The sequence below is a fragment of the Ostrea edulis genome, chromosome 4 (assembly GCF_947568905.1).
Source record: "Ostrea edulis chromosome 4, xbOstEdul1.1, whole genome shotgun sequence".
Classification (NCBI taxonomy): Eukaryota; Metazoa; Mollusca; class Bivalvia; order Ostreida; family Ostreidae; genus Ostrea; species Ostrea edulis.
In genome coordinates, this window is record NC_079167.1 from 86,184,372 (window position 1) to 86,206,162 (window position 21,791).

The window sequence follows — 21,791 nt, forward strand, 5'->3', positions numbered from 1 at the left end:
GACATAGACATGGAATTACTTTCGTTTTCCAAACCTACAAGGGCTCGAGTCACGTATACATCTGAGACACATGTGAACATAGGAAGAGGGAGTGCGGAGATAGAACTAGTAGAGCTTGTGAAATACCATAAAATTAGATAAATCTTGGGGGAGGGGGTTATTGAATGAATCACACAAATATTCTCTCTCTTACTAAAAAGAAATTCTATCAGTAATTCAAGGTGACTAACTGTTTTTATCAATGTGTTCTTATTTTCATTACCTTCTACATCTAAAGGCTGAAATCTTGAGTGAACGAATTAAATATCCATCTGTGTTGTGTATTGAGTGACTACATCACATGATATGAAAGACAGAAATATCTTTCATACCTTTTTTTCATAGGATATCTGTATATCACATGCGTAAATTGTGAGAGAAATATGGATAAATATAGTATGTTTTTATAATCAATAATACAAAAATCTCAGAGTTCCAAAAAAAGATTTGGTGGTGAAATACATGTATGTAGTCCAATCCACATCAAATTGCAAAATCATGAGGGGTAAGGGGGGGGGGGGGGGGGGGGGCTATGTTTGTCCTGTGTCCACAAACAAAAATCACAACAAAAACTATCCTAATTATCGCTCCTCTGAAGTTGAAAATTTAATATATGTAATTAGGCACATTCTATAATGGGCGCATTGAAATGGATCAATGGACAAAACAAAATCATTAAAATGCTAATTTGCAATTTCATGAAAGGTGGTTGTTATTTCTGTATTTAGAATAAACAAATGCTTCTCTGTCTAAGACCTTGACCTTGAGTGATGACTCTTTTGCATTTTCATGCCTCCAGGACCTTCTGTTTTACATTAGCCATGTTACAAAGTCAAGACCTGAAGACGACTTTCTCTTACGAGATTTCAATTTTAGAAAATTCCTCGGGAAAACTCCAGATTAAAAAGTCCATAATCAAGTTGGCCATAAATTTTGAAGAAAAACAAAACTTTAAATGGCTTTGAAATTTACTTTTTTTTGTACAGTAAATTGTACAACGGTACCAGATAAGAGTATCTTAAAGAGAGGGTCTTTTTCCTTAAGAAAAACAGAAGAAAAAAGTGAATATATTAAAATAATCAAAATACAACTGTGCTACAAGTAAATAAAACACAGAATTAGGTACAAAAGATTCTGTTAAAGAAACACACGTAACATGTATTCTATAAAGTCAGCAGGCACACATCATGCAGATGTTGACGAGAGGTACCTGGTAAGAGCTGGCCAGTAACAGCTGTTTCTGACCGCTCTCCACGTGACCTTGAGCACTCTCCACCGTGGTCTCTATAGAATCTGAAACAGTTCGGACACACTGTAACAACTTCTCGCTAACACACAATCTAACCAAACTTAAAGACAGAGGTCTGTTTCACAAATCATTATAATAAGCTACACGTTTTTCAAAATCACAGCAGAAACGTAAAATTTTCATGTCATTCAATATTTTCCATTTCATTCTAAATGCAATTGTACATTGTATGTACTACAAGCAATAAAACAATGGGCTTGGATTTGGTAAAAATTATTTTTTCTGTGAAACAAGCCTCTGACCAAAATGCCTTGTGATACACATATGACCTAGTTTTGGATTGTTGTGATACACATATGACCTAGTTTAGGATTGTTGTGATACACATATGACCTAGTTTAGGATTGGCCAAGTGAATACCTCAGGTGATCCTGCTCTAGTTTGCCTGTATAGGGGTCCCCCTCCCCACCCCTCCCTGTGCTGTCCTGACAGCGTATATACCTGGTAATTCTGGGCTTGAGATAGTTGTTTACTTCCGTCCTCCACCTGAATGGCCGCTGATTCCACATTTGCCTCTATACTGTCTGTAATAACACTGTGTCAATAACACCACCACAATAACAGTCAATAACACTCAGTCAATAACACTAAAACAGTCAATAACACTACCTCGATAACAGTCAATAACACTATGTCAATAACACCACCACAATAACAGTCAATAACACTTAGTCAATAACACTAAAACAGTCAATAATACTATGTCAATAACACTACCTCGATAACAGTCAATAACACTACCTCAATAACAGAGTCAATGACACTATGTCAATAAGTCAATAACACTACCTTGATAACAGTCAATAACACTACCTTGATAACAGTCAATAACACTACCTCGATAACAGTCAATAACACTACCTCGATAACAGTCAATAACACTATGTCAATAACAGTCAATAATACTAAAACAGTCAATAACACCATGCCTATGGACCATTAGACAGTCACAGTATTAAAATAACATCCAGTCAACATTACTAGGTCAAGAACATTCAGTCAATGTCACAAATCAATAATAGTAAATAACATCCAGTCAATAACACTATGTCCGAACAATCTGTCAATGTCAAGAACACTCAGTCAATGTCACAAGTCAATAATAGTAAATAACATCCAGTCAATAACACTATGTCCGAACAATCAGTCAATGTCACGAACACTCAGTCAATGTCACAAGTCAATAATAGTAAATAACATCCAGTCAATAACACTATGTCCGAACAATCAGTCAATGTCACAAACAATCTGTCAATGTCACAAGTCAATAATAGTAAATAACATCCAGTCAATAACACTATGTCAGAACAATCAGTCAATGTCACAAACAATCTGTCAATGTCACAAGTCAATAATAGTAAATAACATCCAGTCAATAACACTATGTCAGAACAATCAGTCAATGTCACAAACAATCTGTCAATGTCACAAGTCAATAATAGTAAATAAGAAGCAGTAAATATCTGTTAAAACACTCATTGACTCAATAACAGAGAATCAATAGCAACCTGTCAAAGATGCTCTGTCAATAACACTCCATTAGTAATAATATAAACCTTCACTTTTTGTCTGTAGTCTGTATAAGATTCTTTCTATCTATATAAGTACACACTTGAAGGTACAAGCCATTATTCTTCAATCAAAGACGCAGCACTTAGAGGCTTGTTCAGTTATCATTGAGACATTTCATGTTTTTCACTTTAAACATCGACATTGCTAGTGAGAAATTAGCACAACAATGGAGGCAAATGTCTCATAAAAAAGATGTTGATATTTTGGTTGGTTGCAGAATAATTGTTGTTTTATACATGTATGAAAGGTGAAGATAACGAACAGTGATCAATCTCATTCCTATAAGGAATACAAAATAGGTAGTTGGGCAAACACAGACTCCTTGACACACCAGAAGTGGGATCAGGTGTCTGTATATCGTAAGTAGAAGACATCAGAACACGACGTAAAAATCAAAGATTCAAATCAAAACTCTGTTAATAAATATCATGGCAAATAAGAAATGGGGGAAAATAGTAATTTTCATTGCAAGTTAATGCTAAAATTGTGCACTAATTCTGTCACAATTGGGTAGAAATTGTCTTAAAAATTTCTTGGAAATACTTCAAAACCAAATTCCATTCATTAAATACTTTTAAAGATTTCATTTTAAGCGAGTACTTAATTCTGCAGCCTGGCTGTTCAAAACGCAAGAACGACAAATTGTGAGCTCAAACTTTTGGAGATACAAATATAAACTTAAAAGGATGTCTTTACTTAGGGCTGTTCCAGAAATGATCAAATGGGGGATCGGGCAGCAAATGATATTTTTTTTGTGTGGGTGGTCGTATTTTTTCATATTTTATTTGGTCCGTGGTTGGACTGTTAAAAAATATTTATTATGGGTAGTGGGTAGTTTCTATTGTTTTATTTTGTGCCACGTGGGTGTTGAGTTTTCAGAATATTTTTATTGTCGCTCTTGTCGTGTTGGTTACAAAACATCGGAGGGAAAATTGAAAATGTGCTTTCGAAATGCTGCTTTCGAAATCGGAAGTAACATAGAACTATTCGAGTTGTTGCTCTTTGCAGCGCATAACAGTTACTTTCCATTACGGCACTCTTCAAATTAGAGGCGCGTTTAGTAGGGTCCCTTTGGACGTGATGGCGGCGAACTCTGTTCTGTAGATTATTACAGTTTTCAGTGCATCGATTTTGGGAATATTTTGAAACCAATAGGTATTCCGTTTTCTAATAAAAATAGGCAAACCTTAGTTGATTTATACGAGGGTACCGATGCGTTATATTTATCAGTCAGTGTGATGGTGATATAGAGGCCTCCGGGCGCGGGCTCCATTAGAAGACGAACGATTCGTGGAAAAACATATCCATACCCATTTCATGATAATAGCATTGTTTGGATTCACAATCTTTCCAACATTCCTTCCATAGATGCCTTTGATTGTTGATGTGACATCGTTTCTTCAGAACTACTGTGATACAATGTCGCACAGGCATTACCGCGTCATTGACTAGAATGTTTGTCCCGAAAACCTCGCGAGATTTGTACCGTTTTCATTTTTAAGCGCTAAGCGTAGCTTAAGCGCTTATTGTCGTCAGTTGGATTTTGCTTTCGTCATCATGTTTCCGGTTTATCGCCACCTATAGGCGAATTTATGCATCGCTGTAGTCAACAAGTCGTGTTTAAAGTAGTCGTAATTTTGCAACCGATCTAGCACGGGGATAACATTAATATCTGCAGTTGCATTTTTTCCCCGGAAATACAGTTCGTTAAACAGTGAATAAAATATGTATAAAAAGGGTGATATTTTTGTCCTCATTCTTGGGGAAAGTGAGACACAGATGCAGGTCATTCTTCAGTTAAAATTCCCATTTGAATCTGCGTCTGTAATAATTAAAGTGATTCAAAATCTAAAATTGAATAAGAATATGTATATGAAACCGTTTTAGCTAGGGTGCCTTTACATTGTTACCTTCGCATGGCGCTTAGAGGCCAGGAAAATCAATTTGCATGGTGCAATCTATAATTAGAAGCCACGTCATTAAGCTATACACGAGTCAGGAGGGTTTTCCACTTGTGTTTTGGCTGCTGTTCCGACTCAGTAAAATTTTTGTCCGACGCAGCAAAAATGTGTGCAACACAGTAAAAAATTAATTGATCCCCGTCCATTGTGAACGAGAAAGAATTTGTGCACGATTATGCTTTGACAGCGAAGGACAGAGATCGGTGTCTCAGAAGGATGATATTGCGTAACTGCTTACACCTTCCCCGATCATATATGTAAGTCGGTCATGCAGAAATTTTGAGGATGCAACGATGCAACTTAAGCTTACTTTATTATTTCTAAACGACCAAGATATTCTTCAGAATCATCGTCAACACAATCAAATTTGATTTTGTGATTTAGTTTCAAAAATGAGACTAAAAATAATAGTCTTGGGGCAAGGAAAAGATGAAAGGTACAACATTATATCATATTATATTATATTATATTATGGAAGACAATACCCCGGTTTCAAGTATTCAAAACACCGCGTGGAATTTTACGAGGGCTGTATAGTGAAATACATATGTTTAGAACAAGTGTTATATAAACATTATCATTGTGTCAAGCATGAATGTGAAATGCTTTGCGGTCCACAGCCTACATACAACGAAAAGTAATCATGTTTTCAATTTCTTTGTACTTCAAACAAACAATTGACAATGACATGCATATGCTACATGTATTTCCGAACGTACAAATGATGAAGAAGGGGGAGGGGCATGAATGTACTGTCGTTGTTCCCTGTCCCCACATTTTGTTTTCGCTGAACGATCTTTTCATATAAAAAAGATGCATTTAGTTTTTTGGTGAGATGCCTCTTCATTATTTCTAACAGCGGTTTGAACATTACCATTTGAAAATTACTTTTGTAACTTTTCAGTGCCAAGTTTGGGATTCTCATTTAGCTACATTTACATGTTGTAAATCTTGCATATTTATTGCGAGTCACTTCTGTTACGTTTTTTTTTTTTTTTTTTTTTTCATATTAGAACTCCTACACAAGCTTCGAATCTTATGGTTTTTTGCTAAGGTTATTAGCATTTTCATATAAAGAACTGTTTTATAAAATTAAAACAATAGTAATGTGTATTATGTCTCATTCAGACAAACGGATGAGTCTCCTTTGCAATATGAATATGAGCTTTTACACAAGAAGTGTAATACACACAAGTTGATGAGTACAGGGTTTAATGTACCTGTGTACAAACTCTTGGTTTTTTTTTTGTTTTTTTTTTGTTTTTTTTTTGTTTTTTTAGATTTACATATAACAAACAATCACTACAATTGCTAAATGTAAATCCATGCTTATATGTTAGTCTAATTCATCATCATATTTGAATTAGTATATCCTCTTGGACTAACTTTCATGTTAAAAATGAGCTCTACTCTTGTTGATGACGCAGTATTCAGTTTCAAAGTAATATTGCACATGTATGATGAACATCTTTTCTAAATATCTTCCTAAATTTTGTTTTCAGTTATACATGTATTTATCGGACTTATTTGGATTCAGATTCTCTCCAACCTGATTTTGAATTGAAAATAACTTCATTATTGATTACAAAAAATAATTCCACTTTCATGGTTTGATTGCTATTTACAGATAATTATGCACTGGATTCTGTAGTACAAGTCATACAGATGCATGTTTATGTGTGTATTTAAATGGTATGTTTTGACATGTGGCATTTGTTAGTGTATGTGGTTATGTGTAATTTTCTTTTTTGTCCAGTTTGTTTGTTCCTTTCTATTATAAGTGACTTAAATATATGTATCAAACTATTGATTTCTTTCATTTTAGTTGTATTCTAAAAATATTTCATACACTATTTAACTGGAACACAACAGTAAGTTAGTTGCGTAATAACAATTGAACACTTTATACCGAAAACTACCATTACAACTGTTTTCACATTTTCTACCAAAAATGTTCTCTATAACATCATATCTGTAAGAGAAAAAAATGCATAGTCATGTAGAGCATTTAATGATCCAGGGACCGGAGCAGAGCGGATCAGAAACCCTTGCCTTGGGAAGATGGGTGGGAGCTAAACAGGGTATAAAGTGTTCATTTGTCAAATATTTGAATAACATAGCCTTAAATACTATTGATTGATTGTATCTTGTTTAACGTTCTTTTCAATAATTTTTAATTCATATGGAGACGTCACCAAGACCGGTGAAGGGCTTCAAATTTAGGCCTATGCTCGGCGCTTACGGTCATTGAGCAGTGAGGGTTCTTTAGCGTGCCACACCTACTGTGACACGGGACATCCGTTTTAAAGGCCATCTCCAAGGACCCGTGACATTCACACCTGATGCCGAGAGTTTGGTGATGGAACTGTCACTACCTGTTTAACGAACTAGGTCTGTCGCAGCCGAGATTTGAACCCCGACCGCCCGCATACAGAGCGAACACTTTACCTCTGGACCACCGCAGCGGTTGTAATGCTATTGATACTAAATTATGATTATAGATATTTAATAAGAACAGGTGTCATTTACCAAAATTGTAAATTTCATGATCCAAGGACAGGGTTTTAGTTTAGTGTGGGATCAAAATTATCATAGTGACCATTGTTATAACAACATCATATAAAATTTATATTTCAACGTGTTTAAAAGTTTCAGGGCATTGCTTCCAATCCATATTTGTTATTTTCTTACAGAAAATGTACTACTTAGTTATGCGAAAATAAAGAATAATGCATGCACCTTTTTTTTAATGTTGTTCCTGCTCATTAACATTACATACAGAATTCATGAAGTCAGCTTAGCGCTTTTCAGTACTTTCAGTACTTTGATTAATTATATTTTTGTGGTGGGTCTGGTTAGTTTTGTTTTTTTTTAATTAGATGGGTCATTGTAAAATGAGTTTATCAATTTGATGGGTCATGGGGTAATTTTTTATTTTTTTTATGGGTGCTTGGTATATACAAAAGGTGCCTCCCGGACCCCCCCCCCCCCCCCCCCCCCCCCCCCCCCCCCCCCATGTATATATTTCTGGAATAGCCCTTAGTGTTACAAGTGTATGCTCTGATCATTAAATCTCTTTTCTCAAATCAAAACAAGATTGTCTCAATAATTCTGAACAAGCCTTGCCTATAAATGGTTCTTTTTGAAATGTTGCACATCAACTAGATTGAATACATCAGAGATGACATTTCCTGAAACAAAGACCCTCCACTGATCTGCTAAGTTCTGTTTCGAATGCTTCCTCTTTCCCCATAGATATTTCATTTCATTTCACAATCTTTAACCTGAAGTTTCATTCAATGCTGATGTTAAAATAAATCACAAGCCTACATAAGAGTTGACTGCTGAATGTTAATAAAACATGCGGCTATGGTGGACATATTCTGCGATAGTCCCAGTCAGTACGTACCTAGCATCTCTCCCTGTTCGTGTACCAGCATTCCCAAATCTTTAAAAATCTGGTTCACATCTGTGATGTCATTCTATAATAGAATAGATCAATAAGACATGTTATCCATTGAGTATCAAAATATCACTGTAAAACAGGTGTATCATTAATAGCTAACAAGAATAACATCAAATTCTAGGCAAAATGAGGTCTGTCAGTTAGGCTAGGACATACTGCAGAAACTGTATTGAATGTGAATGATATATCATTATTTAAAGGCTGAATATTTCTGAGGATAAACACTACTAATATCTTAATGAGAGTACATCATTATCTAAGGGCTGTATATTTCATATGATATACACTACTAATATCTTAATGATTGTACATCATTATCTAAAGGGTTAGGCTGTCTATTTCTGCCTTACCTCCAGCTGTTTAATGGCTGCCTCCCTCTCACGTATCATGTCCAGATCAACATCTTCCTCCATCTGCAAAATCTGTCGTGTTTGAGAGAACCTATGTAATCAAGCAAAATCAGTTATAAAAGAGAAAACAAATGTTGCTGTCAGATCAAAAACCATAACACATATTCTACAGATTTCATCCATTACAATTTTGTACAGTGTGTTATTCCTTCTGAAGAGAGTTCTCCAGTAAACCTACCCTGGGGCCATTGCCAGATCATCTCTGCCATGGTCTTCATCCTCAAATGGAGACTGAAATATAAAAAATAAACATTTATAATACAAAACAAAAACCTAGTAGCACACAAGCATCAAGGAATGATTCTAAATACATCATCTATCAAGGAAAAAGAGAAGGCATCAAGTGTCATGAACTAAATTCAACATGTCTGCATCAGGATGCTCTTGTATCTTGGTGAGAATTAAACCCATGAGATGGTAAAATTCATATGAATGTTTTATTGATAGACAAGTCTTTAGAATTCATCATTATCTTCAAATATGCACACTTAGGCCATCTTTAAAAAAATGTTTGCTTGCCCTCTCCTGAGTCAGGATAAAAAAGTCAGGTAGGTAGGTAGGGGGAAACTCTTTTTTATTCATATAAAGTTAAAATAGCTATAATTTATATGAGAAAATTTCAAAATGAATAAAAAAAATAATAATTCTTTCCCCAAGGTTAAAAAAAGTTTTGAGTCGAGTGATTTTTGGCCAGTCGGTCGGGAGAGGGCAAACAAACAATTTTTTAAAGGAGGCCTTATAAGGTCTAGTAAATCACCTCAATTTGTACGTTTACGTCTGGGGGAAAAAAAAAAAAAAAAGGTACAGAACATTGGATGTGTATGTAATCTTTTGTTGAATTAAATATATAAAAATAATTGTGCTGCATCATCGACTGTATCTAGCATCCTTTCACTGAGCCCATGAGATGATCAGTCACACACAAATGCATTTCATATTCAGCAAAAGACAGTATAGTTATCCATTCTGTACGCCCATGAGTTGATCAGTTACACATTATCTGAACTACACTCTTTCTATGCCCGAGTCTTGAGTAACTATAATTTGTGTACAGCACCTTAGCAAAGCTTCCTGACTGAGCTCGCGCTCGATTCACGCTCGCTCGCTCCTTCTCAGCCGCCGTCCTTTGAATAGTTTGGAAGTTTTTCAGCGCCGTGCTGAACTCGTCTGTCAATCGATCTCTCTGCATCCTCCATTTACTCTACAAAACAACAGCCTAACCATCACAAAAAAATGTCGCAATATTATAGTAAAGATTTATCAAAACAACTCTGTTTAACAATCATGTAGATAGTTGCAATATTATTGTAAACATTTCTCAAAATCAAATCTGCTTACCCATCACGAAAACAGCTACAATATCATTGTAGAGATTTGTCAAAGCAAGTCAGCCTCACCATCACAATGCAATATTATTGTAAGCATTTCACAAAAACATCATTTAATATATCATATACCTAGTAGTGTATCAGCCCTGATACACCTATCTTGGCTAGGGTGAGACAGCTGCAAGTAGGTAGGGCTGTCTCGCCCTAAGGGCCGAGATATCTATGTCTCGGCCCGTTGTCAAGGGGCTGTCTCGCCCTCAAATTTCAAATGGCTATTTCTTCTTTAATCTTTTGAAATCTAACATAACTACATGAAAAAATGATGTTAGACACAATTTTTTTCATATATAATACTTTCTTCCACGACAAAATTTAATTTAAGCAGAAAAATTAAATAAAAACATTTTTGAAGACAGCGCTAAATTGAAGCGAGTATCTAAGCAAAGGGGGGTAACCCAAGTAACAATTGTTTATTTAGAACAATAACACGTTTAACTTCATTTCAAAACAATCAACGTTCTAGGTGACAGAAAACAGTAGGAGGATTATGGAGGGTGATACTGAAGCATTTTCAGAAATCCCCGGTCCTAATGGAGATAAAATGTTAATTTACAGCAATTTTGATGTAGAAAACTGTTTTAAAACGATTTCTGAAATCTAAAATCCCGAGGACTTGGCAATAAAACGAGAAAAGTAGAACCATTATCTTCTGACGTATTTCAACGACTTATAGATGCTAAACAGATGGGAAACGGTAAAAAAAAACTTACTTCAGTATAAGGTAACATTCCTTAAGCAAAGAAATAACAGCATCAGATCTGTAAACATTCCCGTTCATACGATGACGCCACGTAAACAAAGTTCTACAACTCTTACAAATTATATGAAATATTGAAAACGGGCGAGTTTGGTAAATCCGAAAAAATAAATAAAAATCAGCAATGGAATAAAGCTACAAAACCCAGACTTAAACATGTTTCACAATGTCAATAGTACTGGAAACGTAACCATTAAAGTAAACTCTCTGAAGGAATGAAATAGTCAAATATCGTTGTACAGTATACCATGTATTTATTTTTGGGTCAATGACCCCCCCCCCCCCCCCCCCCCACCCACCCAATTTAAAAAAAAATGTTTATCAACTTGTTGTGTTTTAGGTATATGATATAAACAATATCACACTCTAATGTTGATCTCGGACCTGGGATTGCCCCTCGAGTGATCTCGGCCCTTGCCCTACGGGCTCGGGCCGAGATCAACTCTCAGGGCCAATCCCAGGTCCGAGATCAACATTAGAGTGTGATATTCTATGTGTACCATATAATGTTTATTTAATAAAAGAATGTTGGACATCTTCCATGTGTGTTTGTGTGTCTCTTTGAGATCTCTGATTGTTTGTTATATGATCTGTCAGATGTCTGTCTGTCTGTCTGTTAACTCTCACCTGTTCTGATACAGGGACGGTCAGATGTCTGTCTGTCTGTCTGTCTGTGATCTCTCACCTGTTCTGATACAGGGACGGTCAGATGTCTGTCTGTCTGTCTGTGATCTCTCACCTGTTCTGATACAGGGACAGTCAGATGTCTGTCTGTCTGTGAATTCTCACCTGTTCTGATACAGGGACGGTCAGATGTCTGTCTGTCTGTCTGTGAAGTCTCACCTGTTCTGATACAGGGACAGTCAGATGTCTGTCTGTCTGTCTGTTAACTCTCACCTGTTCTGATACAGGGACAGTCAGATGTCTGTCTGTCTGTTAACTCTCACCTGTTCTGATACAGGGACGGTCAGATGTCTGTGAATTCTCACCTGTTCTGATACAGGGACAGTCAGATGTCTGTCTGTCTGTTAACTCTCACCTGTTCTGATACAGGGACAGTCAGATGTCTGTCTGTCTGTTAACTCTCACCTGTTCTGATACAGGGACGGTCAGATGAGCCAGCTCTTTCATCTCCTTGTTTGTATCCTTGGCCACCTGATTGGTGTTGTGCGTAATCTGATGTCTGCAAAATATCAATGTCTACCATGAAATATTATACAATTATCGTCTTTTGATGAGGTCTGTAGTTAAGACAATATAGACTTGGTCCAGTATTGATTGACCAAGGATGAATAGACTGGCCGTCATCGAAGGCCAAGGTCAGAGTCAACCAATAATACCTGACAAGACCTGTACAGTCATGAGAATACAAGAATCAGAAGTTAATAACTGTTCTATCAAATAATCTGAAAGTCAAACATTTTTCATATTATATGTCTTATTCTACAGATTGTAATTTAATGTAGTTTGATAGAGCAAAACATTTTTAATGAATGAAAATTGATAATTGTGTTATTCTGTTTACATTTATATTGTGCAGAATAAATCAAATAAAGTAAAAACCAACCCAGCAAACCAGAGTGATAGTCAGTCAAAACCTCAGGTTATCAGTCAATACCTCAGGTTATCATTATATAACCTTGTGTACCTGTTCTGACATACAATTTTATTGCCTCACTGTGATATCAAGAAATCCAAAAAAGAGACCTTTAAAGATAAATTGGAGAGAACTCATTTAAGAAAAAAAACTCACTTTGGGCTGAACTCACTTTGCGATACATCTTAGAAAAAAAAAAACCTGGTTGGCAAAACAGAAAGAACCAAAACCCCTGAATCTTTAACTAATCATTATATCATGGGACCCTGAAGGAAAGAGGAAACAAAGTAGACCCAAGAACACCTGGAGACGAACAGTTGAAAGACAACAGGAAGAACTAGGTTGGAAAACTTGGAGGGAGACACAGGTTGTTGCTAGGGACAGGTACAGGAGGTGACACTTGATGGAGAGGATTTCTTTTTTTAAATTGTAAGAACTTGTATTCAATCCATTTGTATTATATATAATAACATAATATGTTCAATTCAAGAAACAACATTTGTGGAACTGCCTCATGCATCATCCAGGACACAGGATAATTAGATTAAGTAAGATATCAAAGATGTAGTCAGGGTTTCTCTGACTTCAAAGTAAAGAAAACAATTGCCAATTAAGATACCAATGTTTATGCTGCATTTAGCATCAAATGAAAATCAGTATGGCCCCTTACTAGTATTTTATAATTAATAATAATAATAATAAAATCTATACATCAATTAGATATAAATTATTTCCTGAAAAACTTATGTTACCTATGTAACAATATGTTTTAGAAGATCCAATATTGACACAAATCTCAGTAGAGAAAAATATGATACCAAAAAAAAAAACAAGATGTGTTTGTGAAACACAAATGCCTCCTATAATGGCCAATTCCGAAGATGGCCAAGGTCACAAGGACAAATATCTTGGTACCAGTAGAAAGATCTTGTCACAAGAAATGCCCATGTACAATATGAAAGCTCTAATATTTACCATTTAGAAGTTATGACCATTGTCAATTTTATTAAAAGTAGGTCCAATGTCAAGGTCAAAAGATTTAGTACCAACGGAAAGATCTTGTCATATCAAAGCTCTATCACTGTTTAAAAGTTATTAGCAAGGTTAAAGTTTTCAAAAAGTAGGTCAAACTCCAAGGTCAAGGTCACAGGGTCAAAAATGTTGGTATTCACGGAAAGGTCTTGTCACAAGGAATACTCAAGTGAAATATCAAATCCCTATCACTTACTGTTCACAAGTTATTAGCAAGGTTAATGTTTTCATAAAGTAGGTCAATCTCCAAGGCCAAGGTCACAGGGTCAAAAATGTTGGTACCCATGGAAAGGTCTTGTCATAAGGAATACTCATGTGAAATATCAAAGCTATATCACTTACTGTTCAAAAGTTATTAGCAAGGTTAAAGTTTCAGACAGAATTACAAAATGACAGACAGGACAAAAACAATATGCACCCCGATCTTCGATCTCGGGGGCATAAAAATCTCCTTAATGTAATGAAATTAAATTTGACTATTTGAGGAAGGCCTCCCTTCTTGATAAAAACTTACACTCTTTCACGGATTTCAGTGGAGTCTTGAGGGGTTCCGATCTTCGACACATTGCTTTGTATCTGTGACACTGTAATTATTTACACTTTATCAAGTCATATCTCGAAAAAATATGGCTGAAATATTGCCAAATTAGCGTAAAACATCACACAATCAATCAACGGTCATATCGAAATGACTACATTTATACACTGATTATTTATTCAGCTCTTACTGCTGCAACAATAAATGTTCATTTTGCACTTGTTACAATCCTGTTAAAAGTTTTTTACACACACATGACACACCTACCATTCTGAGTGATTTTACACACACATGCTGACACACCTACCATTCTGAGTGATCTTCTGTATGTTGCTGCTAATGGAGCTGGTCAGTCGAGATAATTCACTTCCTCCCCCTCCTACAAACAAATCACAATTTTATGATATTGTCATGTTTACTAACAAAATTACAGTATTCTTTATTTTACTTTTCTAATAGCAAGAGAGACCATCAAAAAAATGATTTCTCATAAGGCCAAGTAAAATTAATTAGTAGATTATCATTCCCGCCCGCCCCTCGAAAATTGCCCCGCCCCGATTTTTTTTTATTTTTCAAAATTACGATTTCCGGATATTTTTATGTCCAGTCCGGTATCGTAAACGTACTATGTTTCACTTTGCCTTTTAGAAACCCAAATACACATGTAATTATGATTTATAAAGCCTTTTCTCAATGAGAGAAGGCATTTTCAAGGTCAAGAATACCATGGCGAAAAATAAAAAATAAAATCCTCCCACCCGCCCCATTTTTTTGGTGAAGTTTGAATGATAATCTACTTATTAATTTTACTTGGCCTAATAGCCAGGAAGTGAAATGCATAATTTAGCTTAAAAATTTTCCATATTTTACGAAATAGTGTTGTCCAATTTGCATCTAGTACTCAATATCAAGAAATGACTTATAGACGTCAAATCGCGAGACCATGAATTTGTAAGTGGTCTGGTTTGATCTGTTTCTATATGCCTTTCAGCAAACTAAAAATAAATGTGTGGTGTTTCTCGCTAAAATACCCAATAATAAATTCCTTATGCATATCTAGGAATTTACAGCATTCTCTTACCTGTGACTTTCGGAGAATCGTTTGTTTGATAGGAAGAGAATCCCCCAAATTCACCTCTCCCGTACGTAGCCATGATTCAGAATCTGAAATTCATAAACAAATCATTATTCAGAGGAACTGTTACTTGAGATTAAACAAGTAAAATCTAATATGCAAGCCTCATAATATCTTTATGTTACGATTCCTGACCAACACTTTGCTGAATTTAAGAAATGGTTGCATCAAAACTGAGCTTGTATTACTATTGACATAGGAAACAATTTTACTTTGGTATGAAATTATCTTATGGACCTTGGGTAATGTGGAATCTTTAAGCACAACCTAACCAGTAGAGTCCCTAATTGCGGAGTTGTAGCCCCTCAGTCATAGATACTGGGATGTCTTTGGTCTAATATCCCAATATTCAAGACCAGAGAGCTACAAAACTGCAGCTATAGGGAACCCAAGTACATTAATACGCATGTTATTACCAAGCAATAAGACGGACAGAAAAAAACTCCCATTTCCTTATTAAAGAGTCCTAATTTAATTGACATAATTTGTATGATCTAGTACAGACATTCATTTAGCACATAAAATAACACGAGGATGTCATACAGGCCTATGATCTTGAAATTTAACACAAAATTTCAAATGCATGTACATGTATCTCTCTAATCTGTATCCACATCCACCGTGCCAGTGGCGAGGATGAGACAGGTAGAAGAAAGTCCATATTTAACCCAACATTCAAGCGCGAGTTCTTACCCCAATCTATAACTGCACACTTGCAAGGGAGTCTTTACACCGGAAATCCTCACTTCCCGTTCTTCTGCCTTATAAATTGATTAGCGACTTGATGAAGTTGGTTCGCGATCTTCCTTTCAAGGTAATCAACGCAAAATACAAAAAGCAAATAGCATATATTTTTTGACTGAATTACTAATGCAAAGAGTCGTCCATTATTTTGGGTTGTGATTATCTTCCTCGTTATAGGGATACATACATTTGAACATACACACACCTACTTCTGACACTCCATCATTGACAATAATACAATTTTGTGACGTCATTGATCATGAGATGATTACTAGGTAGTTCGTTCAATGGAACGTCGTGGTTGGGTTCGAGTCATGGCTTATAATATACATTATTAAAAATAAGTGCATATAGGGGTGTGGGGGTGTGAATTGAACATAATTACCTTCAACTGGGACATTTATATACAGTCATGTATTTACGCAGATTTTACGTTGCATGTGCATTACTAAGAATGTAGATTTTTTATTTTCATAATTTCAAAACTATGAATACGTAGTGCACATTGTAAATTAAGATTTCAAACACTAATAATATAGTCAGGTGGTAGAATTAGACAAATATGTCTGCGTGTGAAATACGTACGCACATGCAAATAATTACATGAAATATGCCAATTGGAACAAAATTCGAATATGCTCAATTGATTGATTTAGCGATCAATATGTAATTTGCATACCTGTATAATTATGCATGAATGCCATTATGCCAATGGATGTTTTGATTTTATCATATCTTATAGTGTCAAGGATATACAATGTGCACGTGATCATAGGTACATGTGCTGAAAACTTATGTTGTCCTCTCTACATACAGTGTACATGTAGATTATGACATGTGTACACACATTATGAGTCACAGTACATTTTAGGACATTATATAATTATGTGTAATAATTAAGAGCATTTCAATTTAAGGCTTAGCTGAATCTGCCAGGTTTTCGAATATATCTTTGAAAAATACAAAATAATTTTTCATTTTCTGCAACACCATCAGGGCCGTAAATTAACCTTCAATTTGGAGGAGGCAGGAAATTAGGCGGGGGTCTGGGGGCCGCCCAGGCCCCCAGACGCTGAGCACATTTTGTGCACACTGAACACGTTTCGTGCAAAATCCTTGATTCTAGGGCCTTCTAAGATGTTACTTGACTAACTCATTCTAAAAGAAAGATTTGGAATGCTTTTTAAGGGAGGTATCATGTTCTTAGTTATTGGAAACAACATAAATTCTAATGAACTTTAAATTTTAATTTTTTTTGGCTCAAAAGTTGGAGGAGGCAGCTGCCTCCTCCGCCTCCATGTAATTTACGGCCCTGACCATGCGAATCATCGTCTCATAAAACATATGGTGTAAACGGTTTGACTTTTATCAAGTCTTAAAAAATGACCGAAGAAATCCTTCCTAGCCTTTGCGAATTTCGGACAGAAGAAAAAATAACGTTATGGATCTTCTACTTATAATATCCACGTGAACATTACGAGGTTGTAGTTGTTTTGATAGTACACAGTTATGACAAAATCTAGTACCTACATGTACATGTACCACCATAAGTGGTCATTTAGCTTGCCGCTTTATTTATGTTTTATAATTTGAGATTGAATGAGCATTTCTAATACCAATAGAAAGACAGTTGACCTGTAAGGATGTAATCTACATCCCTATCTGTGTTCGATTATGCAGATGAATTTTTAAATTACTTCGCATGTTTGTAACATTCGAACACTAAACTGTATGCGAATATTTGTCACATATAGTACTTGATTTCAAAAATTTTGGAATCAGCATATCTTATAATATGAATTTAATGCAGTGCAGTTTGAAATCATGCAAATTTTCACACATTAGAAATGAATTCAGCATTCTAATACAAACATGCATTGATGAACACTTCTGAATTTAAGTTCCTGAAAGTACATATTGTAACCTGAAAGTCTATTTACTGTTATTTAGAAGTTTTAATTTAAACCTCAACATTTGCAAAATCTGCATCTACTTAGCTTAACAATAAAATTCGGTGTGCGTTATTTCACAGTAAAATCCATGGGGATGTACTGTACACAACTCGATCTAGAAATCGGGTATTGGTAGTAAATTAAATCTAATTAGATAATATCTTCACCATCTCTATATTTTGATAACCCTCAACAATATATATTCATGCACTTTGGAAGTGATACCATACAAATGAACATGATATAAGCATATATAATAATCGGCAAACTTAGAAGCTCTCAAATGTGTACTGTTGATTTTTTTATTTATTTTTTTTTTATTTACGAATTTTTCACTTCACATATATATCACGGTTACATACATATGGGAAATAGGTTACATGGATATTTTCACACAACATATTCCTTTTGAAATACGAACTCAATAACATAAGGTATATACTGTCTACATTTCATATTTATCTTATTCTTTTCTGTAAGCATATGTATTGATGTAAACATCTTTTTCAGGAGAGAGAGAGAGATAGAGAGAGGGGGGTATTATTTTCTTGGTAACAGATTTTGATAATTATAATAGATCTAGATAATTATGATACAGTATATCTATTGATCAAAGCACACACACACACACACACACACACACACACGAAAGAAAGAAAGAAAGAAAGAAAAAAGAAACACAAACATATTTGATGAAAAAGTACATATAGACCTACATGTATATACTGATCATAAGTTTTCATATATTCTCTGTCATAGTTTTCATGCAGTGAATATGACCTTAATTTTTATGTGAAGTCTTTTTAACACATTAGACAGTAGATTTTGGTCATTAAAAGTGTAATAGAAAATTTGAGGGAAAATCGTGAATCACATGATTATACCCGAAATTGTTATTGGAAATGTAAATATATTGAAATAACCACCACAATATGTGCCCTTCTGAAATGTACCAACCGAAAAAAAACTCCAGCATGCCCAATAATTGAAAGAGTTATCTTTCCTACATGTAAGAAAGAATCCCTATACAATAAATTTTTAATGTTACATAACTTCGATTATACGCTGATCAATGATGACAATATTAGGTCACAGTTATTATTGAATTCCAAGTCCTATAGTGTATTGAAATGCCTGTCTAAATTTATTGAAGATGTGTCTAATAAAAGGAATTTCCTTAAAGCAACTGATTCCAATATGTCTACATAATTTATCATGAGAAAGTCCTATGACTATTCCTATATATATGTATTATGACTCCATATACTATTCCTATATATATGTATTATGACTCCATATACTATTCTTATATATATGTATTATGACTCCATATACTATTGCTATATATATGTATTATGACTCCATATACTATTCCTATATATATGTATTATGACTCCATATACTATTCCTATATATAAGTATTATGACTCCATATACTATTCCTATATACATGTACCTATTATGGTCCCTTTATCTCATGTACACCTTATATGCAGTGTAATATAACATAATATGATTTTGTCTGATGCCATATACATGCATTCAAATCACTGATTGTATTTTGAATATGATTGTTTCTGTGATATAATCTATAATATGTGTCTTTGCCAGTAATTGTTATTGTGCTTGTGCAAATAAATCATTGTCATTGTAATTTAGCATATATATATCACAAGTTAAAAAGAAAAGAAATTTCTGAAATTCGGAATTTCCGGTCATTTAGCGACTTCAATAGGTCTGATAGTACTTTTCTTAAAAAACAATTCTGGAACCATTTCCTAATGACTTTCCGTTGTCAGTTTCCTCAAAATCAACATAAAAATCAATGTAGGAGATCAACGTCACATGATCTCATTCTGTGGGTACAATTGTTTTAACGTATATAGAATTTTCACCGCAATCCTTCAGCAGGTAGTATGTGAAGATCTCTCGTATGACAGACAGAGGTCTGGAATTCTACTCTGTATATAAGCGAAGGGCGTTTGTGTTTTTTTCCCCTTCAACTTATGATTATATTATCATTTGTTCAATATTTCTAAACCATTTTGAAGCAGTGTGGAAATTTTGTAAATAACTTCTAAATTTTATGATTATCTCTATGGACATAAATTCACCGTCAAGACAGATAACAATTCTTTAACATACGTTTTGTCATCAGCAAAATTAGATGCCACAGGTCAAAGATGGGTTTCTGCATTATCAGCTTTTGATTTTGATATTATTCATAAACCAGGAAAATGAACACAGATGCTGATGCTTTATCTCGGTATCCTAATTCCAATAAGAACATCAATTCTGAGACAGTCAAAACAGTATACAACTCTGTGCAAATCCAACACATTGTTAACATGATAAAAACAGTGGAACCTTTTGATATAATTGAAGCAACAGAGTTTCCAGGACAACCATTGGCTCAGCTAGAGTTGAGAAAACTTCGGAAAATTCAACGAAATGATCCACTTATTAGATTTTGGATAAATGCAGTAAAGGCAAGAACTCTTCCGATGAAACACAAAATTCCAAAAGTCTTACATGTGTAAGAACTTCAACAATTTGAAATTAAAAAGGGGGGTATTATACAGAGAAATCAAGAGTCAAGACAACAGTCAACTTGTATTGCCAAAGCAACTTATACTTCCTGCTTTAACCGGACTACACAATAATATAGGCCACCCAGGGAAGGATAGAACATTTTCTTTATTAAGAGACAGATTCTTTTGGACAGACATGAACTCAGATGTAGAAAATTGGATTAAGAACTGTGAAAGATGTTTGAGAAGAAAATCCTCATGTCAGAAGGCACCAATGGTGAATATCACATCGTCTTATCCCCTAGAATTAGTTTGTTTAGACTATCTAACATTAGAGCCTTCCAAAGGAGGAATCGCCAACATTTTAGGTTCTTACAGATCATTACACAAGATATGCTCAGGCAATTCCGACAAGAATCAGACTGCGAAAACAACAACAGAAGCATTTTACAATATTTTCATCGTACATTATGGTATTCTGGCAAGATTACACAGTGACCAAGGTCCACAGTTTGAGAGCAATTTAATTAAGGAATTATGCCAGATAACAAAGATGGAAAACTCAAGAACAACACCATACCATCCGATGTGTAATGGCATGACAGAACGATTTAATAGGACCCTCATCAATATGTTAGGAACTCTAGAAAATAAAGAAAAGCAAGATTGGAAAAAATATACGTGTATCTCTTCATTGGTTCATGTTTTCAATTGTAGACTGTATTGGTTATTCTCCATTTGAGATGATGTTTGGAAGAAAACCTAGATTACCAGTAGGATTTAGTGGGTTACCTGAGGAGCACAACAAAAAGGAATCATATAGCGAATTTATTACAGAATTAAGGAACAAAATCAAAGAAACCTTTGAATTAGTAAAATGACAGCAGAATCTTCCGGGCATAAACAGAAAATGAATTTTGACAAGAAAGCTAAAGCAAAGAAATTGAATATAGGGGATCAAGTCCTATTGAAAATATTGGCATATGATGGCAAACACAAAATTGCAGACGAATTTGAAGAAACAATTTACACTATTAAATCTCAACCGAATACAAATATCCCTGCGTATGTAATTACAGATGAGGATGCATGGGCATGAGAAAACAATTCAAAAGAATCTTATCATTCCTATTGGAACGGCATTTAGGCCTTAACCAGCAGGGAGAAAAGGTGTTAGAGAAAGAAATCCGCGGATTGAAGAGAAACAGGACGAACAGAGAAAGGAATCAGATAGTGAAGATGAAGAACAATTTGTCACAATACAAATTGAAGGAGTAGAGCAGACTGAAAAACAGAAGGATACGTCTATGGTACTACAGCCATTGGAAATCCATGAAGCGCATGATCATGCAGAAGTACA

The 21,791-nt window shown here is 34.9% G+C and overlaps 1 protein-coding gene across 4 annotated transcripts in view; it reads right to left on the reverse strand.

Annotated features, from left to right (window-relative positions):
• The window catches only part of LOC125668571 (syntaxin-7-like), a 24,598-nt gene extending 8,383 nt beyond the window's left edge, over window positions 1–16,215 (reverse strand). Inside the window, exons 1-10 of one of the 4 annotated variants that reach the window (XM_048902853.2) lie at window positions 15,898–16,215; window positions 15,151–15,233; window positions 14,377–14,448; window positions 14,046–14,115; window positions 11,992–12,085; window positions 9,815–9,958; window positions 8,936–8,988; window positions 8,698–8,788; window positions 8,291–8,363; window positions 1,250–1,332 (exon numbers count right to left, since the gene is read on the reverse strand). In XM_048902853.2, the coding sequence (XP_048758810.1) occupies window positions 1,250–1,332; window positions 8,291–8,363; window positions 8,698–8,788; window positions 8,936–8,988; window positions 9,815–9,958; window positions 11,992–12,085; window positions 14,046–14,115; window positions 14,377–14,448; window positions 15,151–15,223 (753 nt within the window). In that variant the 5' untranslated portion in view covers window positions 15,224–15,233; window positions 15,898–16,215. Of the gene's footprint in view, window positions 1–1,249; window positions 1,333–1,789; window positions 1,873–8,290; window positions 8,364–8,697; window positions 8,789–8,935; window positions 8,989–9,814; window positions 9,959–11,991; window positions 12,086–14,045; window positions 14,116–14,376; window positions 14,449–15,150; window positions 15,234–15,897 lie in introns of all 4 variants that reach the window. The other 3 variants (XM_048902852.2, XM_048902851.2, XM_048902854.2) reach the window with 3 other exon arrangements.
• Window positions 16,216–21,791: the final 5,576 nt, after the last annotated feature.